The sequence below is a fragment of the Barbatula barbatula genome, assembly GCF_947034865.1.
Source record: "Barbatula barbatula genome assembly, chromosome: 18".
Taxonomy (NCBI): Eukaryota; Metazoa; Chordata; class Actinopteri; order Cypriniformes; family Nemacheilidae; genus Barbatula; species Barbatula barbatula.
In genome coordinates this window covers 14,044,119-14,061,433 of record NC_136781.1, presented here as the reverse complement: position 1 = coordinate 14,061,433, position 17,315 = coordinate 14,044,119, and the positions used below count along the sequence as shown (strand labels likewise).

Below are 17,315 nucleotides of genomic sequence, written 5' to 3'. Positions count from 1 at the left end.
AAATGGATTTAGCGTGCTCAAGCTTTGATGAGACGTTCTTCCTTTTTTAGGATCCAAATGTCCCCCTGCCAAAGTTCAGTTGATTATTCCTGACCATAAACTATCTCTGAGATGGATGAAGAATCAGTAAAGAGTATCATCTCTCTGTGAATAACTGTTTCTCCACACATTTGGCCCCGAGCATGTTTTTGAGAGACACACACACACACACACACATCCTGTGCAGTTTTACCTCACTAACCTTTTCCACATTTGTGGGCCGGTCAGATCTAGATTTCGGAGTCACAAAGGAGCAGCAAACGACTTTAAATGAACCAGCATCTTTTATTAATGGCATATGTGATGAACCAAAGAATGTTCCATAATGAGATTCACAGCCTTCCTTTAGAACTATCATAGGTCATTTGTCTATTCAACCCCTCTCCTCAACCTTCATTTACGGTATATCCCACATACTCATTGTATGCATATTTACTGTGTCTCCTCATAAAAGACATCATTTTACATAAAGACAACACTTGGTGGGATTCTGTGACGTAGAAAAATGTCGGTTCTTGAATCAATATGTGAAGTTTGGTTAGCTTATATCACAACAGCACATTGTGCATTCGGAGTGTTGGTATGGGCTTTGGAAAGAATATTGTTTACTTCCACCCAACGGAATAACCATTCCATTATTGATCAGAAATAGCCTTTGTCTTCTCTTCAGTCAAGTTGAACAGAATGATATTAAATCCCTATTTTGCTCAGGGGATCTTAAAATGCTTGAACTGATGAATGAGTAACTATAAAAATTTCTCTCCGCACCACATAAGGACATCAGGAATTGACTTCATGAGTGCTACGACGTTATTTGGGCTTTAGAAACTTGGTAGATTCAGTCTTTTTAATTCACACCCGACCACAAAAATATGATTTTACACTGAAGCTCTTCGTGAACAACAAAGTTCCATATTGACTCTTTGTGATGCTATGTACATATGTACAGATACACGCTGTCCACTGGCCTTTGTTTTTCACAAACCACACATGAATGTCTATAAAAGTGCCTTGAAAATTGCAGATTCCATAGGTTGGGTAGGCGGTTCCACAGATACATATAACACGATGACTTCCATGTCAGAAATATGAGGCCATTGTGGCCAGTTTTTTTCACCTCAATATCTTTTCAGTTGATCCAAAACCACGGGCCTGTCAGAAACGATGTCCCAGATTTCCTTTGGCCCATTTACTGACCACAGCTGAGCAAGACGTTGAGACATACAAAAATGCAGATTGGCAGCAATGTTGAAGCCGACACGTGGGCAGAATTCTGGTGCGTGTCGAAGGATGCGGTGGAGTCCGACCAAAGGTTCACTTTTACGGAGTCCTGAGGAACAGAAATACCATTAACAATGTGATTCACTTGCAAAACAAGTGCTGGTATTTAGATCTGACTAAACAAAACCAACCCTGAGGGATTTGGGGATCAAAAAATCCCCAAACTAACCCAGCCCAAATTCCACAATATGTCACTCCCATACCAAAAACATATTTTACAGTCATTGTTATGCACTGTTACTCTGCTCCGTGTCTTGCCACAACGTCCTTAGCTGTTATAAAATGCACTGTAACGCACTGCTTCTTGGGGCTTATTGCTTTATTAACCAACAGCGTAAAAAATGCCATGAGATTCAGCTCCGTTTTGTCTCTTGCGGCCAGTCAATGAATTGCAGTTTAAGTCACTTCTGTGTTGGTTTCGCGAACGAGACAGGAAGGTTGCTGCTTGGGCAAAACCGCAGACCTGACAACCCTGCTGTTAGCTAATAGCTATAATGAATTTTCTATCAATGTCTTTTGTTAACGTTTACGGCAAAGAAAATGTTGATAGCCTTTCTTAAGGAACTATGAAGCAAAGGGTCAGTTTAGTCAGAATAAATTGCTCTTTGCTAGTGGTTTAAAGCACCTAAACCAGAATATGCAACAGTATTATATAACAGAAGTGCTTGTTTCACAAAGAAAGTAGCTTATGTATAGCATTAACAATGTTTTTCCGACATAATATTCTAGTAAAAAAAACTTTTGAATAACGTGAGAACATCATAATGAACAGTATATGAATATGGTCATCATTAAAAGGGGAGTTTAGCCAAAAATGTAATCTGTCACCATCAATTTAAAACCTGTATATCATCGCAGTCCTTCTGAAACCCTGATGTCCAAATTCACTGTTTTTCAGGAAATGGAATAAATACTGTGATTTACATAATCATTGACAGGCACTTTTTAATACTTTTTATTGATTAGACGTTTGCAAAACTCAAGTGACAAAAATAAAGGGTGACAAATAATAATTTAAAATCACAAAATGTGGAGAGACAAGGTTTCAGAAGGACAGCAGCTATATGATTCATCGGTAGAACACAAAAGACATTAAGATATTTTGAGTGGTTTTGAAATGGATGTCAAGGGAGTCCCGTGTTGTTTGGCTACCAACATTCTTCAAAATATCTTTTTTGTGTTCTGCAGGTTTGAAATGACATGAGGGTGACAAAATAATAAACAGAATTTTCATTTTGGGTTGAACTATGCCTTTAAGTACCGTAAAACATATAAAAGTACCACAGTACCCAGTACCACTTGCTGCCTCATTAATCTTCAGCAGGGGTTCTCCATCTGCCATCTCAAAGAGACTTAGTTTTCTAAAGATTGACTGCCAAAATTGACTGCTTCAAGCCAGTCCAGGCAGAAATAGTCCTTTATTGTAAAAAGCTATTTCTTTTCAGAGTCACACTACAATCAAGGCAGTTCTAAACTCACAATCAAACCTTTCCCCATCTCTAACCCTCACCTGTGTGGGTTTGACTGGGCTCAGAACGTTCTGTTCAGTATCCATGGCAACAAACACAGGAGTCACCTGCTGTAGCTCTTTGTCCGTCGCAGGGCCCATCCGCAGCGACTGGGTCGAAGTAGGAGTGAAGTCCATTCCGTTCCCGAATGTCAGGAGAGCATTTCCTATTCATGCAACACACAAAAGACCCACAGCCCTGAGTAAAGACATTCTGGCTTGGCTTCAACTTCCAATCGCAATTGGTTCTGTTATGAAACGCTTATTTGAATTCCGGCCTCACCGGTTTCGATTTGCTGAATGTGAATAGAGGCGGCGAGCGCTCAGCATTCTCCTCAGGCCTGGCAGCTGCACCTGCCTCTCCGCAGCCCCTCATTAACTCGCAGATGAGTGGCCTGACCAAACATCGGTCTCATCCGCTCGCATCCCTCACTCAGAGAGCTGCCACTTGGCTGTCTGAGGAGCTGCTCGGCGTAAGAGATCTTGTTTGAACAGGACTGAGGAGAATATTGCAAAGAGTCGAGCGTATTGATGAATCGCTATATATAATACATAAGGTCCTTGAGGAGCGCGGCGGAGAGGAGCTTGGATATAACTCAGAGATTCATTTATGCTTACAGCTCCTGAAAGAAAAGTGGAACAACTGTGTGCTTTGCACTTTGGAAGCTCTTTAGACTTTGTAAAGTGTGTAATGAATAACAGCTAGAACAGAGGTACTCGACTTCACAATTCGAGAGGACCCCATTCAAACAGCAACAGATGGGCCGTAATAATACACTACAGACAAATTCAAGACAACAATTCTAGTGTTGCTTATGATGATAAAATGATTTATGCCAAAGGTCTATCCTTAAATGCTTAACATCAGTTTTGTAAAACATACAGTATAATTTGTTCTTTGTGCCCACATACAGTATTTATTATTAGACCACCACCCAGTGTAAGTTTGTTCCCCAAACTAGTATTGGTGATGAAAAAATATTTGGTTTTGTAATGGTTAACTTTCTAATTTACGGCATTATTTTTTATTCATATGAGCAAGTTATTTACTTGCAGACCTTAGTAGTAAAATGGTTGAATGTTACGCTAGATTTCTGACTTCTGAGAGAAGTTGAATGTGTCGGCTCAAATTTGGGTATGAAAATATGAATAAAGACTATTTAGTTTCTAAATTATTTGCCTAAATTACAGTTTTTTAAACAAGTCTTGAAAGATTCCTAAAATATAAGTGTTTTGTCTTTATAACAGGTGATCTAGTAAATTTGTTAAGCACTGTTTATATATTTTCAACAAATTCTACATTGTAGAATGATAACAAACTCACCAAAACAAAAATGTGAATTATGGTGTGACTAAAGAATACTAAAACAATTCAAAGCTAAATTATATTTGAGTGTCTTCTATGTAGAGACACTTCTACCATTTGCCTTGAATTTGCAGAATTGACATTTTATCAGCCAGTTTCTTCAGGTCACCCCGAGAGGCTTTGTTAACAGTACTGAAGTGGTTCTCATATGTACTGGGCTCTTATTGTCTGCCTTTTTCTCATTATTTAGTAAAAATTAACAATTTTATAAAATAACATTTTAGTTCTCTAATGAAAGAAGTTTTGTATTTACAACTATTCTTTTGTCTACAAAAATAATTTGAAATAAGCAGACGCTTTTAGATCAAATTATATTAAGATCAGAAAATCCATTTGATTCAAGTGATTCTAAACTTTTGAACAGTAGCATAGAATAAGCAAATGTTCGTTATATTGTCTATATTCTCTGTAAATGTCAAGATGAAAACCAAGATGAAAACAAATATATATATAGTTCATCTGGTCAATTTGGTGAAAATGTCAACCTTACCATGAAAAACCCTTTTTTTACCAAAGGTTTTGACTTTACTAATAGTACAGATATCAACATTTGGTTGTTCAAATACCCATGTGAGGTCTCTCTTAGTTCCCTATCGATACTTCACTCATGCTGCGTAGCAGGACGCTATGGGGAAAACTCCTTTTTATCCGATGACGGAAGCAATTCAATAGTGCAGTGAAAACTGCACTCTCATTGGTTGGAAAAAAGTAAAACTTTAAACCAATGGTAGCAGGGCTGCCGGACCAATGGCGATGGTACCCGCCAGAAAGGGCGGGGCTTATGGCTTTATAAGCCGACGCATCGCCGTAGGGTCCTCAGATCTCGTCTCCTTCAGCGATGACTCTTCTTCGCTTCCCGAGACTGACTGACTTCGCCGTCGAGAGAGCACCTGCAGCGGATTCGGCCTCCTGCTCAGCGGCTTCACTTCAGCGGCTTCGTTCAGCGACTTCGCTTCCGGCGGATTCTGTTGGCGGCTTCGCTAGCAGCGGTTTCGCTATTCAGCACGGTCTTTTCCCTGCCGCTATCCGGCGACGCTAAAAGAGCAATTTCTTTCCCGGCGTTGTTGCAAATGCCGCGTCGTCCCTGTCACTCGTGTGGGGTCTTCCTGCACGCCGCTGACGGTTGGGTCCTTCCCACCCTGAGGACGCGCTCAAAGAGACGGAATGCTCTCACTGCGAGAGTATGAGTCTCTCCTCTCTGCGCTCGCGGATAACTTTCTTTTCAGAAAGTGTCTCCGCCCCTCGATCCCCCCGCCTCAGCCCGCACAGGCCTCTGTGCGAATGAAGCAGCGGGGTAGAGGAACTAAGCGCTCTGGGAAGCACGAGCTCACGCCCGCTCGGTGTGCCTCGCCTTCTCCAGAGAGAGAGCTTTCCCCTGTTTGCTTCACCCAAACAGATCAGCGTCCACTGGCGTCCGCCAGTGACATGATCTCGTTCGGTGGAAACGAACTCAAGGAGGATGACACCATGTCGTTAGCGGCTTCGGACAGGGAGGAGTTAGCGGGCTCAGTAGATGACCCCGCCCCCTCTCTGTCCCCGGAACCCAGCGGACACGCGCGGACTCCGAACTTTTCCGGGTCCTCACAAAGGTAGTCAATGAGCTGGGTTTAGAGTGGTCTCCCCCAGAGGAACCCGCTCGCAGCCACCTGGATGAATGGTTCCTGCCGGGGCGCCGTCAGGCCCCTTGTCAACGGACTTCGCCGTTCTTCCCGGAAGTTCACAGCGAACTCACCAAGTCTTGGCTCGCCCCCTACTCGCCCCGTCTAAGACCGTCTTCTTTCTCGACTCTCACCTCAGAAGACGGCGCAGAGGAACAAGGGTATGAGAAACTGCCCCCCCTAGATGAGTCGGTGGCCGCACATCTCTGTCCGCCCACTGCCATCGGATGGAAGGCGAAGGCAACTCATCCATCTAAGCCATGCAGAACCACCTCGGCCCTCGCTGGACGCGCATTCTCGTCCTCCAGCCAGGTGGCTTCGGCACTACACTCGATGGCAGTGCTCCAGGTCTACCAGGCCAAACTCCTCCAAGGTATGGACGAGTCCAGCCCTGACCCGCGCTCTTCAGGGAGCTTCGGAGCGCAGTGGATCTCGCCCTACGTGCCACCAAGGCCACGGCCCAGGGGATAGGAAGATCCATGGCCAGCCTGGTGGTGCTTGAGTGTCATCTGTGACTGATGCTCACGGAGATCAAGGAGGCAGACATACTTAATAAAACACAAACATTGTCAAAAAAAGAGCAATCTTCCTCTTCCATTGTCCTTGGGAGTCAAGCCCCCAAAAGACAGCGAACCTCCCCATGGCACCCAACTCCTTGACACACGGGCCAAGGCCTGGCTAGCCATCCCCGGTGTGTCAGATTGGGTTCTGGGTATAATATCTCGAGGATATTCACTCCAGTTTACTCGTCGACCCCCGCACTTCCGCGGGGTCGTCCCCGCCCGAGTACAAAACTCAAATTCACACGTTCTGCGCACAGAGTTGAGGAACTTACTGGACAAAGGAGCCTTAGAAATGGTTTCTCCAGATCAAACCGAGTCAGGCTTCTACAGCCGATACTTCCTCCCCATCCTCGATCTCAGACATCTGAATCGCGCCCTTATGAAACGGCGTTTCAGAATGATCACGATGAAGCAGATCCTCTCGCAAATACGCCCAGAGGACTGGTTCTTCTCTCTGGATCTGGAAGACGCATACTTCCACATCCAGATAGCCCCCCGTCACAGATGATTCTTGAGATTCGCCTACGAGGGGGTTGCATATCAGTACATGGTCCTCCCATTCGGACTCTCTCTAGCTCCCCGCACTTTCACAAAGTGCATGGATGCGGCTCTTTCCTCTCTCAGACAGAAGGGAATCCGCATTCTGAACTACCTCGACGACTGGCTTGTTCTAGCCCAGTCGGAGGACGAGCTACGGTCCCACAGATCCCTCCTCCTCAGCCATTTGAAATGCCTGGGCCTCAGGATCAACCTTGCCAAGAGTGCAATGTCCCCCAGCCAACGTATATCGTAGCCCAGTCCAATCTGCGCTCACTGAGGGAAACTCGCGTTCCAGGCAGACTGAACCGAGGAGCAGATATGCTATCTCGGAGCAACGTTCCTTCGGACGAATGGACGCTCCACCCCATGTCGGTTCAGCGAATCTGGCAAGTCTTCGGCAAGGCAGAAGTCGACCTTTTCGCCTCAGAAGACAATACTCATTGCCCAACGTACTTTTCAAAGGGCAGGGACGCCTTGACCCACACTTGGCCCAAACGGCTCCTCTACGCTTTTCCCCCGATCGCGCTCTTACAGCAGACGATCAGGAGGATCAGGGATCAAGCGCACCGAGTGCTTTTGGTAGCCCCTCTGTGGAAAAACCAGCCTGGGGTCGCAGATCTCTCTCAGCTGCTAGTAGCAGCCCCGTGGCCCATTCCCCTGAGGCGGGACCTCTTCTCTCAGGCAGGGAACACGATATGGCACCCCCAGCCAGAGTTGTGGGCTCTACATCTTTGGCCTCTCGACGGGAGCCTACGGACCTCCCCGAGGGCGTCCTGAACACCATATCCCAGGCTAGAGCCCCATCCACTAGACGCCCTCAAATGATCTGTCTTCATAACAGTTTGTTATTCTCGCAAACATGGATAAAAATAGAAAACTTGTGCATAGACTGTTTTCTGATGACTCTATCAACAAGGGTTTAGTGAAATATAAACAAAGAAAGTGTTTGTTACCAATATATGAAACCATCTGAGGGTTTTTATTTCACGTCCATAACGTAAAATGTCACATCCATAACACTGGAATTTGCAAAAACAGATTACTCCATTTTTAAAAATGCTCAAAAAACTGCAGTTGGCTTGTTTTTATTTAGTAATAATAAAAAAAAGATTATAATATTAAAAATAATGATTGAACAAAAAACATTTAAAAAAACCGAGTGTTCTGGATTTCAAATAAACTCTTCATTTGTCCTGTTTGTTTTTGTAATTTATGTTTGTAAAATATGCAAAAAATAAATGTGTGGTTATCACCAATTCATGGTGGTTTGTGATAATCTGTTAAATTGCATTAAAAAAAAAACGCTACTTTAGCTGTTGAGAACCTTGGACACAAACAAAATGTATTCATGAGATTGAATACACGCCGAGTCAAACCACAGGCACTCGATTTAAAAATGTGAAATGCTTTTCAAGAAGCCGGTCCTGGTTCTGCTTAAATGGAGATTCGAGATGACAGAAAATACGACAGACGATGTGATTTTTTAAATGTTCATCAGTTGAGAGAGGCAGAATGGCTGTTTTGTGTTTGGGGGGTTCTATGTTGCTCTGACATACTGTATAACAGAGTACGCATGACTAATGGTGCACTGAATAGCGGGAGCAGACACACTGTACTTTGCCACTGTGAAGGACATTCAACTTTAATGGAACTTTCTACCGCAAAGAATTATGGGACCTTTTACAGGCAGCTGAGTGTGATTATTCATGTGCCAGGGTTTGTTTAGTCTGTCAGTACATTTCCTCTGCTTACAAACTACAGTGAACTAGATTTAATAGTATGGACATGGTCATGTTTGAACAAGACATTCAAACAGGTGCAAGCATTCATTCTTTTTATGTATAAGTTAGCTGCTCTGTTTAAATTGTTTTGAAATGTTCATACTTATAGTGTCATGCATGCTGTAATTGATACTTAAAGGGTACTGCTTTGGTTTGGAGGTTGGTTAAATGCAGTATGTTTCCTTAGACAGTACACAGAGAAAGAGCCTATATTATGTTCATAATGTTATATGAAATTGTCTTTGTCTAGACTACACACTCAGATCAGATGGTCACTAGACAGATGATATAGAGGAACAGCATTGACTCACTGAGGCAGACGTTCTCTGTGAAGTACTCCAGAAACTCTACACATTGATCCTTAAGACTGCCGCTGGCCGAACACGAGCACCAGGGAGACACGTTGGATGTGGAGTTGTCCACGTAGTTTGGGGTGATCGGACTGCCTGCAATATGTAAAATAGACTTATTTTACACTGAATCTAAACAGCACATACTGTTTATTTCATAAAGATGACTTGTATGAGTTTATATAGGGCAGGGAAAGTATTATCGCATTCATTATTTAACACCGACAATTATTTTCTCCTGCAGTAACTTTAAGTATTATTTTATTTAGAAAGTCTGTTGCTCACTGGCTCTGAAAGGTACAGACGGGTCACAGAAGGGGTAAGATGTTGATCGGTACTGGCTGTGGAATGGCATCACCACGTGTCTCTACCAATAAGAGCATTTGCGGTTGGCCTGAGACTGCTGAAGCGCGCACATGAACCAGGAACACTAGAACTAAATGTAAAGGTACCGAACTCTTATATCGACATGGAGTTGATTGAACAAACCATTCCATTTCGTCTCCTCTCCTTCAGCCATGCCCTTATCTGTCAGTGCCCATAATATGCATGGGTCTAAGAGGCTTATTTAATGATATTAATGATAAAGCGGAAGGAAATCAATAGCCTAACATTTTCTCGGCTAAGGTACAAAATAGCAACGCAAGGCTTTATGGAGAAAACATGTCTAAACATGCGCGCCTAGAGAGTCTACTAAACTGTCTTATCTTTCAGGTCTTCTTACTCTGAAATGGACACATATAAACACAAAATTATGTCAAAATTCCCATGTTGGCAAGGGTCCATGTAAAAGTAGTCAGTTTTATGAACCTTAACATCTGGGAAACAAAACCCTAATGGTTAGATAGTCTGACTTGTGACCAGAAGGTTGCCAGTTCAATCCTCAGGGCCAGCGGGTGGCGACTGAGATGCCCTTGAGCAAGGCAACTTACCCCTACATGCTCCCCGGGCGCTGCAATGAGAGCTGCTCCGGGTGTACGTGTGTTCACGACTTGCTTGTACGTGTGTTCACTACTCTCTGGATGGGTTAAATTTAGAGGTCACATTTCGGATATGGGTCACCATAACTGACAAATAGGTCACTTTCATATCTGTTTAGAACGTTCTTAAATGGGCAGCAGCATAATAAAGTCGCCCGAGTATCAAAACAACTTTCAGCAGTAAAAAGCGAAAGATGAGGGTAGGGTTGTGTTTGTTTTGGTGATTTGAACATCAACAATGGCTGAGAGAAACAAGACAACCCGCCTTTAATGCTACGATGTAAAGGATATACTGTTTTAAAAACGTACATTATTTGTTGATAGTGTTTGCAAACCAAATCTTATTGCACTTTTGTTAATATAGCAGTACTTTTAAAATAACAGTGCACAATACACTACTTTTCAATTCATAATTGAATTTTGCACTTAATGCGATTAATCCCGATTAGGTTGCCCAGCATTAGTTTATATATAATTTAAGTGTAATGTTGATATAGATTAAGTGTATTGATATACAGTATATAGGTTCTGATATAGATTCAAAAAGCACAAAAATACCTTCCGAAAACAATTACTTTATCTCTCTTTCTCTTGTATGCATGCACTTTTAACTCTGACCTTTATTATTTTGATGTATAATTTACCTATAAGTCCAGTATAGGCAATAAGACACGCTGCATAGCTGCCCTGTCTGCAGCCGATGGCTGACTGCTCCTCCGGTTCACAGTCATACTGAAACTGAGCCAAACGAGACCTGAAAGACAAGCAAAACTTTATGACACATTTCATGACTGTGCTTCTGTGTGTGTTAGTGTCATTTCAGTTTAAATAAAAGCAAGACTTTAGAACTTTTCCTGACAATTCCCCCACGTGGTTGATAAGCGTAATTGTCTTTCACAAGTGTCGTAAATAATGTTGCTGAATAAGCTTCCCCGTGGGCAGTGTAATACATGCAAATTTGTTGACTAAGCTGATGAAACCGCCGAAGGCAGAATAGACAAACTGAGTAGTTACAGTGTAGACATTTGTTCTGAAACTGGATTTCACGAAGTTATTATGTTTTTTTTACTCGATATAGTTTCTATATGTGCTTAATACCAAAAATAATTTTGCTAAGTGCCTGTCTTGGAGTGCATTTTCTTTCTTATCGTTGTCCCTCCCAAAAACACCATAGGATTGTAAGCAAGGCCTTATGGATTTCAGTTTTTATTTCGACCGAGATGTGATCTTTTTGTGTTTTATATCATTTTAGAGACGTTTTAACGTCGAAAAAACTACAAAGTGTTGCTTTAAAGAGACATTAAGTATTTTTTCCCTGCTTAGACTTGATGGGCTTAATTTGGCTATTGTCATTTATCAGTTATATGGTCAGTTAACATTTAACATTGTTTTCCTTGCTGTCTATGGACAAATCCACCAATACTATAACACTCAAGTCATTACACGCTATATATCAGCCAAAACAATGGCTGAGCAGAATTAATTCGTTTCTGTTTCAAAATGCATTTAACACCCTTTCAGCAACAGATGGTTTCTCTGGATTATTTATAGTGTGACACTGAATACCAATAGAGGTTTCACTTCGAAATCTCACCAAAACATGCATTATTCTTTGCATGTTGACACCGAATGTACGAAAACAATGTAAATTCTATTAACACTGTATTAGAATATGAAGAAAATATACGTTTTTTGTTAAATTCATGCAACGTTTAAATCATGGTTTCATAGGAAGATTTGACGAGTTAGACTAAGAGCACTTTTTCACCATCGCACCGAACAGTTTGAAAGGCTAACAGTTACGTGTCCCTGTGCGCCTGGTTTGACATGGCACAATAACAAACTGTTCACGGCTCTGAATTCTCTGCACAGTGTTACTAAGGCATCGCGGGATGCATTTGTGTTAACATTCAAAAAATTTCCTTTATCAGCCCTGGAGTGGACATTGAAACCTTTTACATACCGACTGAGTGGAACAATTAAGCAACAAGAACAATTTGGCGCGATGATGGAGAAGTGCTCTAAAGGTGTGTTCACACTTGGCTGGTTTGGTTGAATTAAAACACAAACTAGTGTGATTGCTCATTTGGTATAGTTCACCTTAATTAGTGTGTTGAATTTGATGAATTTGACCGATAGCATTATTATAAATTTTTGATTCCAAAGATATTATGATAATGTAGTAACTTTAAATACTTTGGGTCATGATAATGAGGATATATGTGAAAATCTGATATTGTGACCTAGCCCTAGTGTGAATGCTCTTGCACCCCAAACAAGCAGACCAAGTTAAGTTGCGGTTTGCTCCAGAAAGCAGTTCGACTGAACTAACATAGAGCAAAGACACGTAAACGAAGCAAAATCAGGATGCCTTGTCTCTAATCCCCATGTCCTAACCCCTTAACAACATGATCTAACAACAAGAAAGTGCATAAACATCAGTGTGCACAAAACAATGCTCTTGAGCTCAACTGGTAGAGCTCTGTTTTAGTAGCGCAAGGTCATGGATTTGATTTTGTCCAAAATCCCAGCACACAGTACAGTTTTGAATGTTCAGTAAGTCCTGCCACAAAATATACACTAATAAAACAGGGCTGTACAGACAGTGCGACATTTATTATATGACGCATTGAATTCATATAACAAGTGTGCAGACTCGCAGACGCGGAATCCTGTTATTTAAATGTTTTCTGAGTGAAAGAACTTCAGAACTTAACGTTCTACACGCATGACACTCGTGGATTTGTCTGCGTCTGCACAGTATTAGGATATGAACACATTAACTTCATCTTCAGAGCTGCTCTGAAAGTTTATTTCACAAACATTTCAAATACTCACTAAAACTCAAGCGTCTTCCCGATGACCCGTCAAAATTAAAGTCCCGTTAACCTGAACTCTCAGATGAAATAAATGCTGTAATGTACATTGCTACAGGAAATTGTAGTACCGTTGTAGTAAATTGATAAGACTGTACTATAAAGGTTAAAAAAGACCATAGTATTTAGGAATTTTACTGCAGTTTATTAAATACTATAGTATACTACAGTAATTAATGAGGACAAATATACCACTATTGTACAGTAAAAATTAAAAATACAGAACTTATTAGGTAAAGAACATTTTGAAAAAAGTCAATGTACAGCCCTGTAAAAGCTGACCAATCAGTTTATAATTTTGTCCCTTATGCCTTTAGGTTAACATTAAGTGTGAACACACCTTTATTTTTATAAACTGACCTGCACACAAAGTCAGCCTTGCAGATCCTCATTTGGGAAAGGCAGCTGGGTTTCTCTTCTTCTTCGTAGGAGCAGCCGGGGACTATGGTCTGTCGACGTCTCTCAGAGCAGGCCATATCGCTGCAAGGGCAGAAGAGCAGTTCGAGCGTGTACTCCAGCGGAACCCGGTCAAAGAAACGGCGTAGGGCCTTGTTGCATCGCAACCGGTTGCAGAGGCCGGACTTGCTAGATGGCTTGATGCATGTTGATACGTACTCGGTGCGCAGTTTCTGGCACACATCATCTATGTTGCAAGCTTTGGCCGCATCCAGGCAACGGTTTACTGTTGATATACCAACGTCAGAATCTGTGGAGATTAAAACAATCTTTGTTCATGCAGAACCCAGTTTTTATTTGTTTTTCAATATTGACAGTATATTCAATATAGACATTTATTCATTTGGCAGACGCTTTCATCCAAAGCGACTTACAAGTAGTTTTTTACAGTGGCACATTACTGCAGAGCAATCAGGGGTAAGGTGTCTTGCTCAAGGGCACTTCAGTCATGACCTGCTGGCACTAAGATTCAAAACGGCAATATTCTAATCACAAGCCCAACGCTCTGACCACCAGGCCACAACTGACCTCTTGTTTAATATCATTTTTTTTTCTTTTTTTAGGTTATAAATACAAATCAGCAGTAGCTATCCGATTCCAAAAACGTACCTACCTTTTGCTGTTTGACTGATTTGTTGTTGTGTTTTCTGACTTTTCGTTTTGTTTTCTGAATTGTCGATGTGGTTTCTGACTTTTTATTTTATTTTTCAAATTATTGTTGTGTTTTAAGATTTGATATTGCGTTTCAGATGTGTCATTTTGATTTCAGATTTTTTAGTTTGCTTCTAGATTTGTCTTTAGTTTTGTAACTTGTTGTTTTGTTTTGCACTTCTCGGCCATGGTACATAGTCATATCTGTTTGACCATAACAGAGTTATCTGTTTGAGTTTTTTAAGTTGTTTCTGTCGTTATAACAGCTCAAGCGGTTGCGCCAGTGCCTTACGAGCACAAACCATATTCCACCATCTCAAACTTGACACCCTGTTTATTATCAAAATAGAATAGGTGTAGCCATTATTTTTATTATATGTGGTTTTTCATTAAATAACAGGTCAGCACAAACGTTTTCCAGGAGCACTTTAGGAGAGGGATCTGCAAAAGGAGGTGCCAGATCGGATTTCGTAGGTGCCGGATCTGGCTTGTTCCTGCACAAATAAATCCCTGCTTATTTCATAAAATATATATATCATATTTGGAATAAATCCAATCCCTTTCTTATGTTCGGATAGATTGGAAAGGCAAGCACGATGTGATTATGAATTCACATGTTCATATGTTCAAAAACAATGTCAGGCCCATTGATCATGCCACAGGCATTTAAGTCCTTTGACATTATCAAACTGAATGGGGCTACATCGGAACACACTGTGAGGAAAATGGCAAAGTACAGTTAACTAGATGAGGTAAAAGTTTGTGAACAAACTTTATGTTGGCCTGAGAAAGCCTGACTTGAAAGTTTGAAGTAAATGTAAGCGCTCTTGCCATTTTAAATAATCTGTAACAGTTAAATAGGCAAGTTTAATTCAGACCCTGTTTGTATTCGTTCATCCGAATGAATCATGACTTGATGCAATTCAAACCTGGATTATTTTGGTATCTACATGTTTGTCTCTACAATTCCTGGTTGTTTATATACATTGTGTGACCAAAGAACACACAATTGCACTCACCTAAAGGATTATTAGGAACACCATACTAATAAGCTAATACACTTCAGACAATACACAATATCAAGCAGTGATAGTGTAATGCAATGTTAATAAGATGTTAGGACACCGTGACATTATTACTGATGGAAATACAGTACTAGGGTCCCGCATGTGTGCTTTTTTGTAAAGTAATTTGAATTTAAAACTCTGAGCTCTATTGTGGTGAGAAACAAAATAGAGACTCTAAATAATTATTGTTCTGATATATCCAAACATGTGACACAGTTAAAATATTGAAACATATATCTTATGTGTCAACTTGTGTGAAATGTGAAAAATTTGTGCTCTCATAAAAACTCTTCAAGTCAGATTACCTGCAGTGATGGAGGCCAGGCGTACATAGTCAAATCCTTTCTCCTCTGTTTCATATGGATAATTCTCAACCAGGTTAAGACCTACAAGAACAAATATTTTATAGTTAAAAAAACTGCGTGAGATTTATTCTTTTACATGTGCCCTTAAAATCTTTAAACAAAAAACTCTCCATCTCTACTTAACACAACGTGTCTTCTGCATCACACTTTCATTCATCTCTCTTATAAACATCAATTTACAGAAAAAAGCCATTGCTACCTTTATGGTAATAAAAAAAAGGTTTGGGGCACCTTCTGACCAGATAAACAATTCTCTTTTATTTTCTAATGATCATGTAAGCATCGAATGTGAACACCTCTCTCATACTTCCAGTTGAAGAGTTACTTTGCAAAAACCTGCCAAGGTTATTTAAAGCCAATTCTTGGTGTGTTTGACACACATGCTTAACAACCGGACGAACAAAGAAAGTTCTCCGATACTCTTTGAAATTCAACATCTCGTTCCTGCTTTTTCAGGGAACAGGGTTAAAAGTTTTTACGGTTTTTTGTGCATCCCAATAAATATTAATCAAACTACAGTTTTTGGGTTGTTTTGATTAAGTTATAATTACTTTAAAAATCTGCTAACTAACACAACAAAAACATGATAACAAGAGAAAGAAACATGAATTATTTTTTTAAAACAACGTTTTGCAAATGAACTCTTCAATTAGAGTAAATTCTTAAAATATAAAACTGTAAGTTAAAACTTAAAAATATATTATAAATACCCTTTTGATCAGTTAACCTTCACAAAGTAACAAAGCTCACACTTCAAAGTTGCTGACAGATAAACAGATTCAAATGTGCATGCTAGTCTGTTAATGTGCTTACAGCTGTGATATCATAACTGTGACCCATTTCACACCCATGGTGCATCTAACTCCTTCACACGGTATGGCCTGTTTAAATATTTTGCAAGAAAAATCTCAGAATGTAAGTTTTTTTTTCATAAGAAATGGTGTGGCTGTGATTGAAATACAGTTTCTCTTACAGTATGGTTGTTTTCAGGACACCAGGGTTTTGGTGTTTCTCACCATGTATGCCCGACTGGTGTAGGCTCCAGTATATGCTGAGACAGTTCTTTTCTCTCTTCATGCCCCGTCTGCACTGGCAGCCGTGTAGAGGGCTAGACAGCAGGGCTGACACGGCGTTTGCACACTGACTGCGGGCCCCGGGGCCGAGTTTCATGCTGCCGTTCCCCGCCACGCACTGACGCAACGTCCTGAGACGCGGGCTGCAGTTTTCGTCACTGGAACAGCTGTCACTGGCTATAAGGCAATCTCTCCCCGCGGACAGAAATACCTGCAAAGCTAAAGGACACGGGACTAAATTGAATAAAGAAAGGATTTCGTGAAATTCACCACTTAATTCATGCAGTCTCCATATGTGGGTGGTGTATTTTACTTCCAAGTCTCTCATTCTCATGTTCAAGTGGCTGGTAAGTGGAATAATAGCGTTAGAAACAGTGGTTGCCACATGTCCATTTTTAGGCAATAGACGCCTATCAGATCTCCATTAGATTTCACAGGCTTCCCTCAAACACCTGCACTACATTAGATACAATCACAACCCATCTGCTCTTCAAATGTAATTATTCCTTTTTATTAACAACAGCCTGCTGGTCCGGCGTTGGCTCTTGTCAGTGCAGGCAGATCTATATAGTTTTGTCTAAACTCGCAAACTAAATAATCCAAGTGTTTTCTTGTATTTATTGTGTCCAAGTGCATGTGCTTAGTATTTTACAAGGACAGACTGCGTCAATCAAATAGACACCTGAGCATCTCTAGATGTACTTGAGATGACTTTGAGACATCATGAGCCATAATGGTCGATTTCCTTTGGAAAATGTCTGA

General features: G+C 41.0%; 1 protein-coding gene across 1 annotated transcript; it reads right to left on the bottom strand.

The window, feature by feature from the left end:
- Nucleotides 1–307: 307 nt before the first annotated feature.
- gfra4b (GDNF family receptor alpha 4b) lies at nt 308–16,766 on the bottom strand. The gene is made up of 7 exons (XM_079479293.1): nt 16,497–16,766; nt 15,421–15,501; nt 13,302–13,647; nt 10,710–10,819; nt 9,047–9,181; nt 2,831–2,994; nt 308–1,369 (listed from the first exon to the last, which is right to left on the bottom strand). The coding sequence occupies exons 1-7, from the start codon at nt 16,648–16,650 to the stop codon at nt 1,229–1,231; spliced, it is 1,131 nt and encodes a 376-aa protein (XP_079335419.1). The 5' UTR covers nt 16,651–16,766; the 3' UTR covers nt 308–1,228.
- Between the last annotated feature and the right edge of the window lie 549 nt (nt 16,767–17,315).

Coding starts and splice junctions, on each gene's coding strand:
- gfra4b (XM_079479293.1), bottom strand. CDS start 16,650: ATGAAACTCGGCCCCGGGGCCCGCAGTCAGTGTGCAAACGCCGTGTCA. Junction 13,648..15,420: donor CCTGGCCTCCATCACTGCAG/GTAATCTGACTT, acceptor TAATCTCCACAG/ATTCTGACGTTGGTATATCA. Junction 9,182..10,709: donor TGCCTATACTGGACTTATAG/GTAAATTATACA, acceptor TACATATTGCAG/GCAGTCCGATCACCCCAAAC.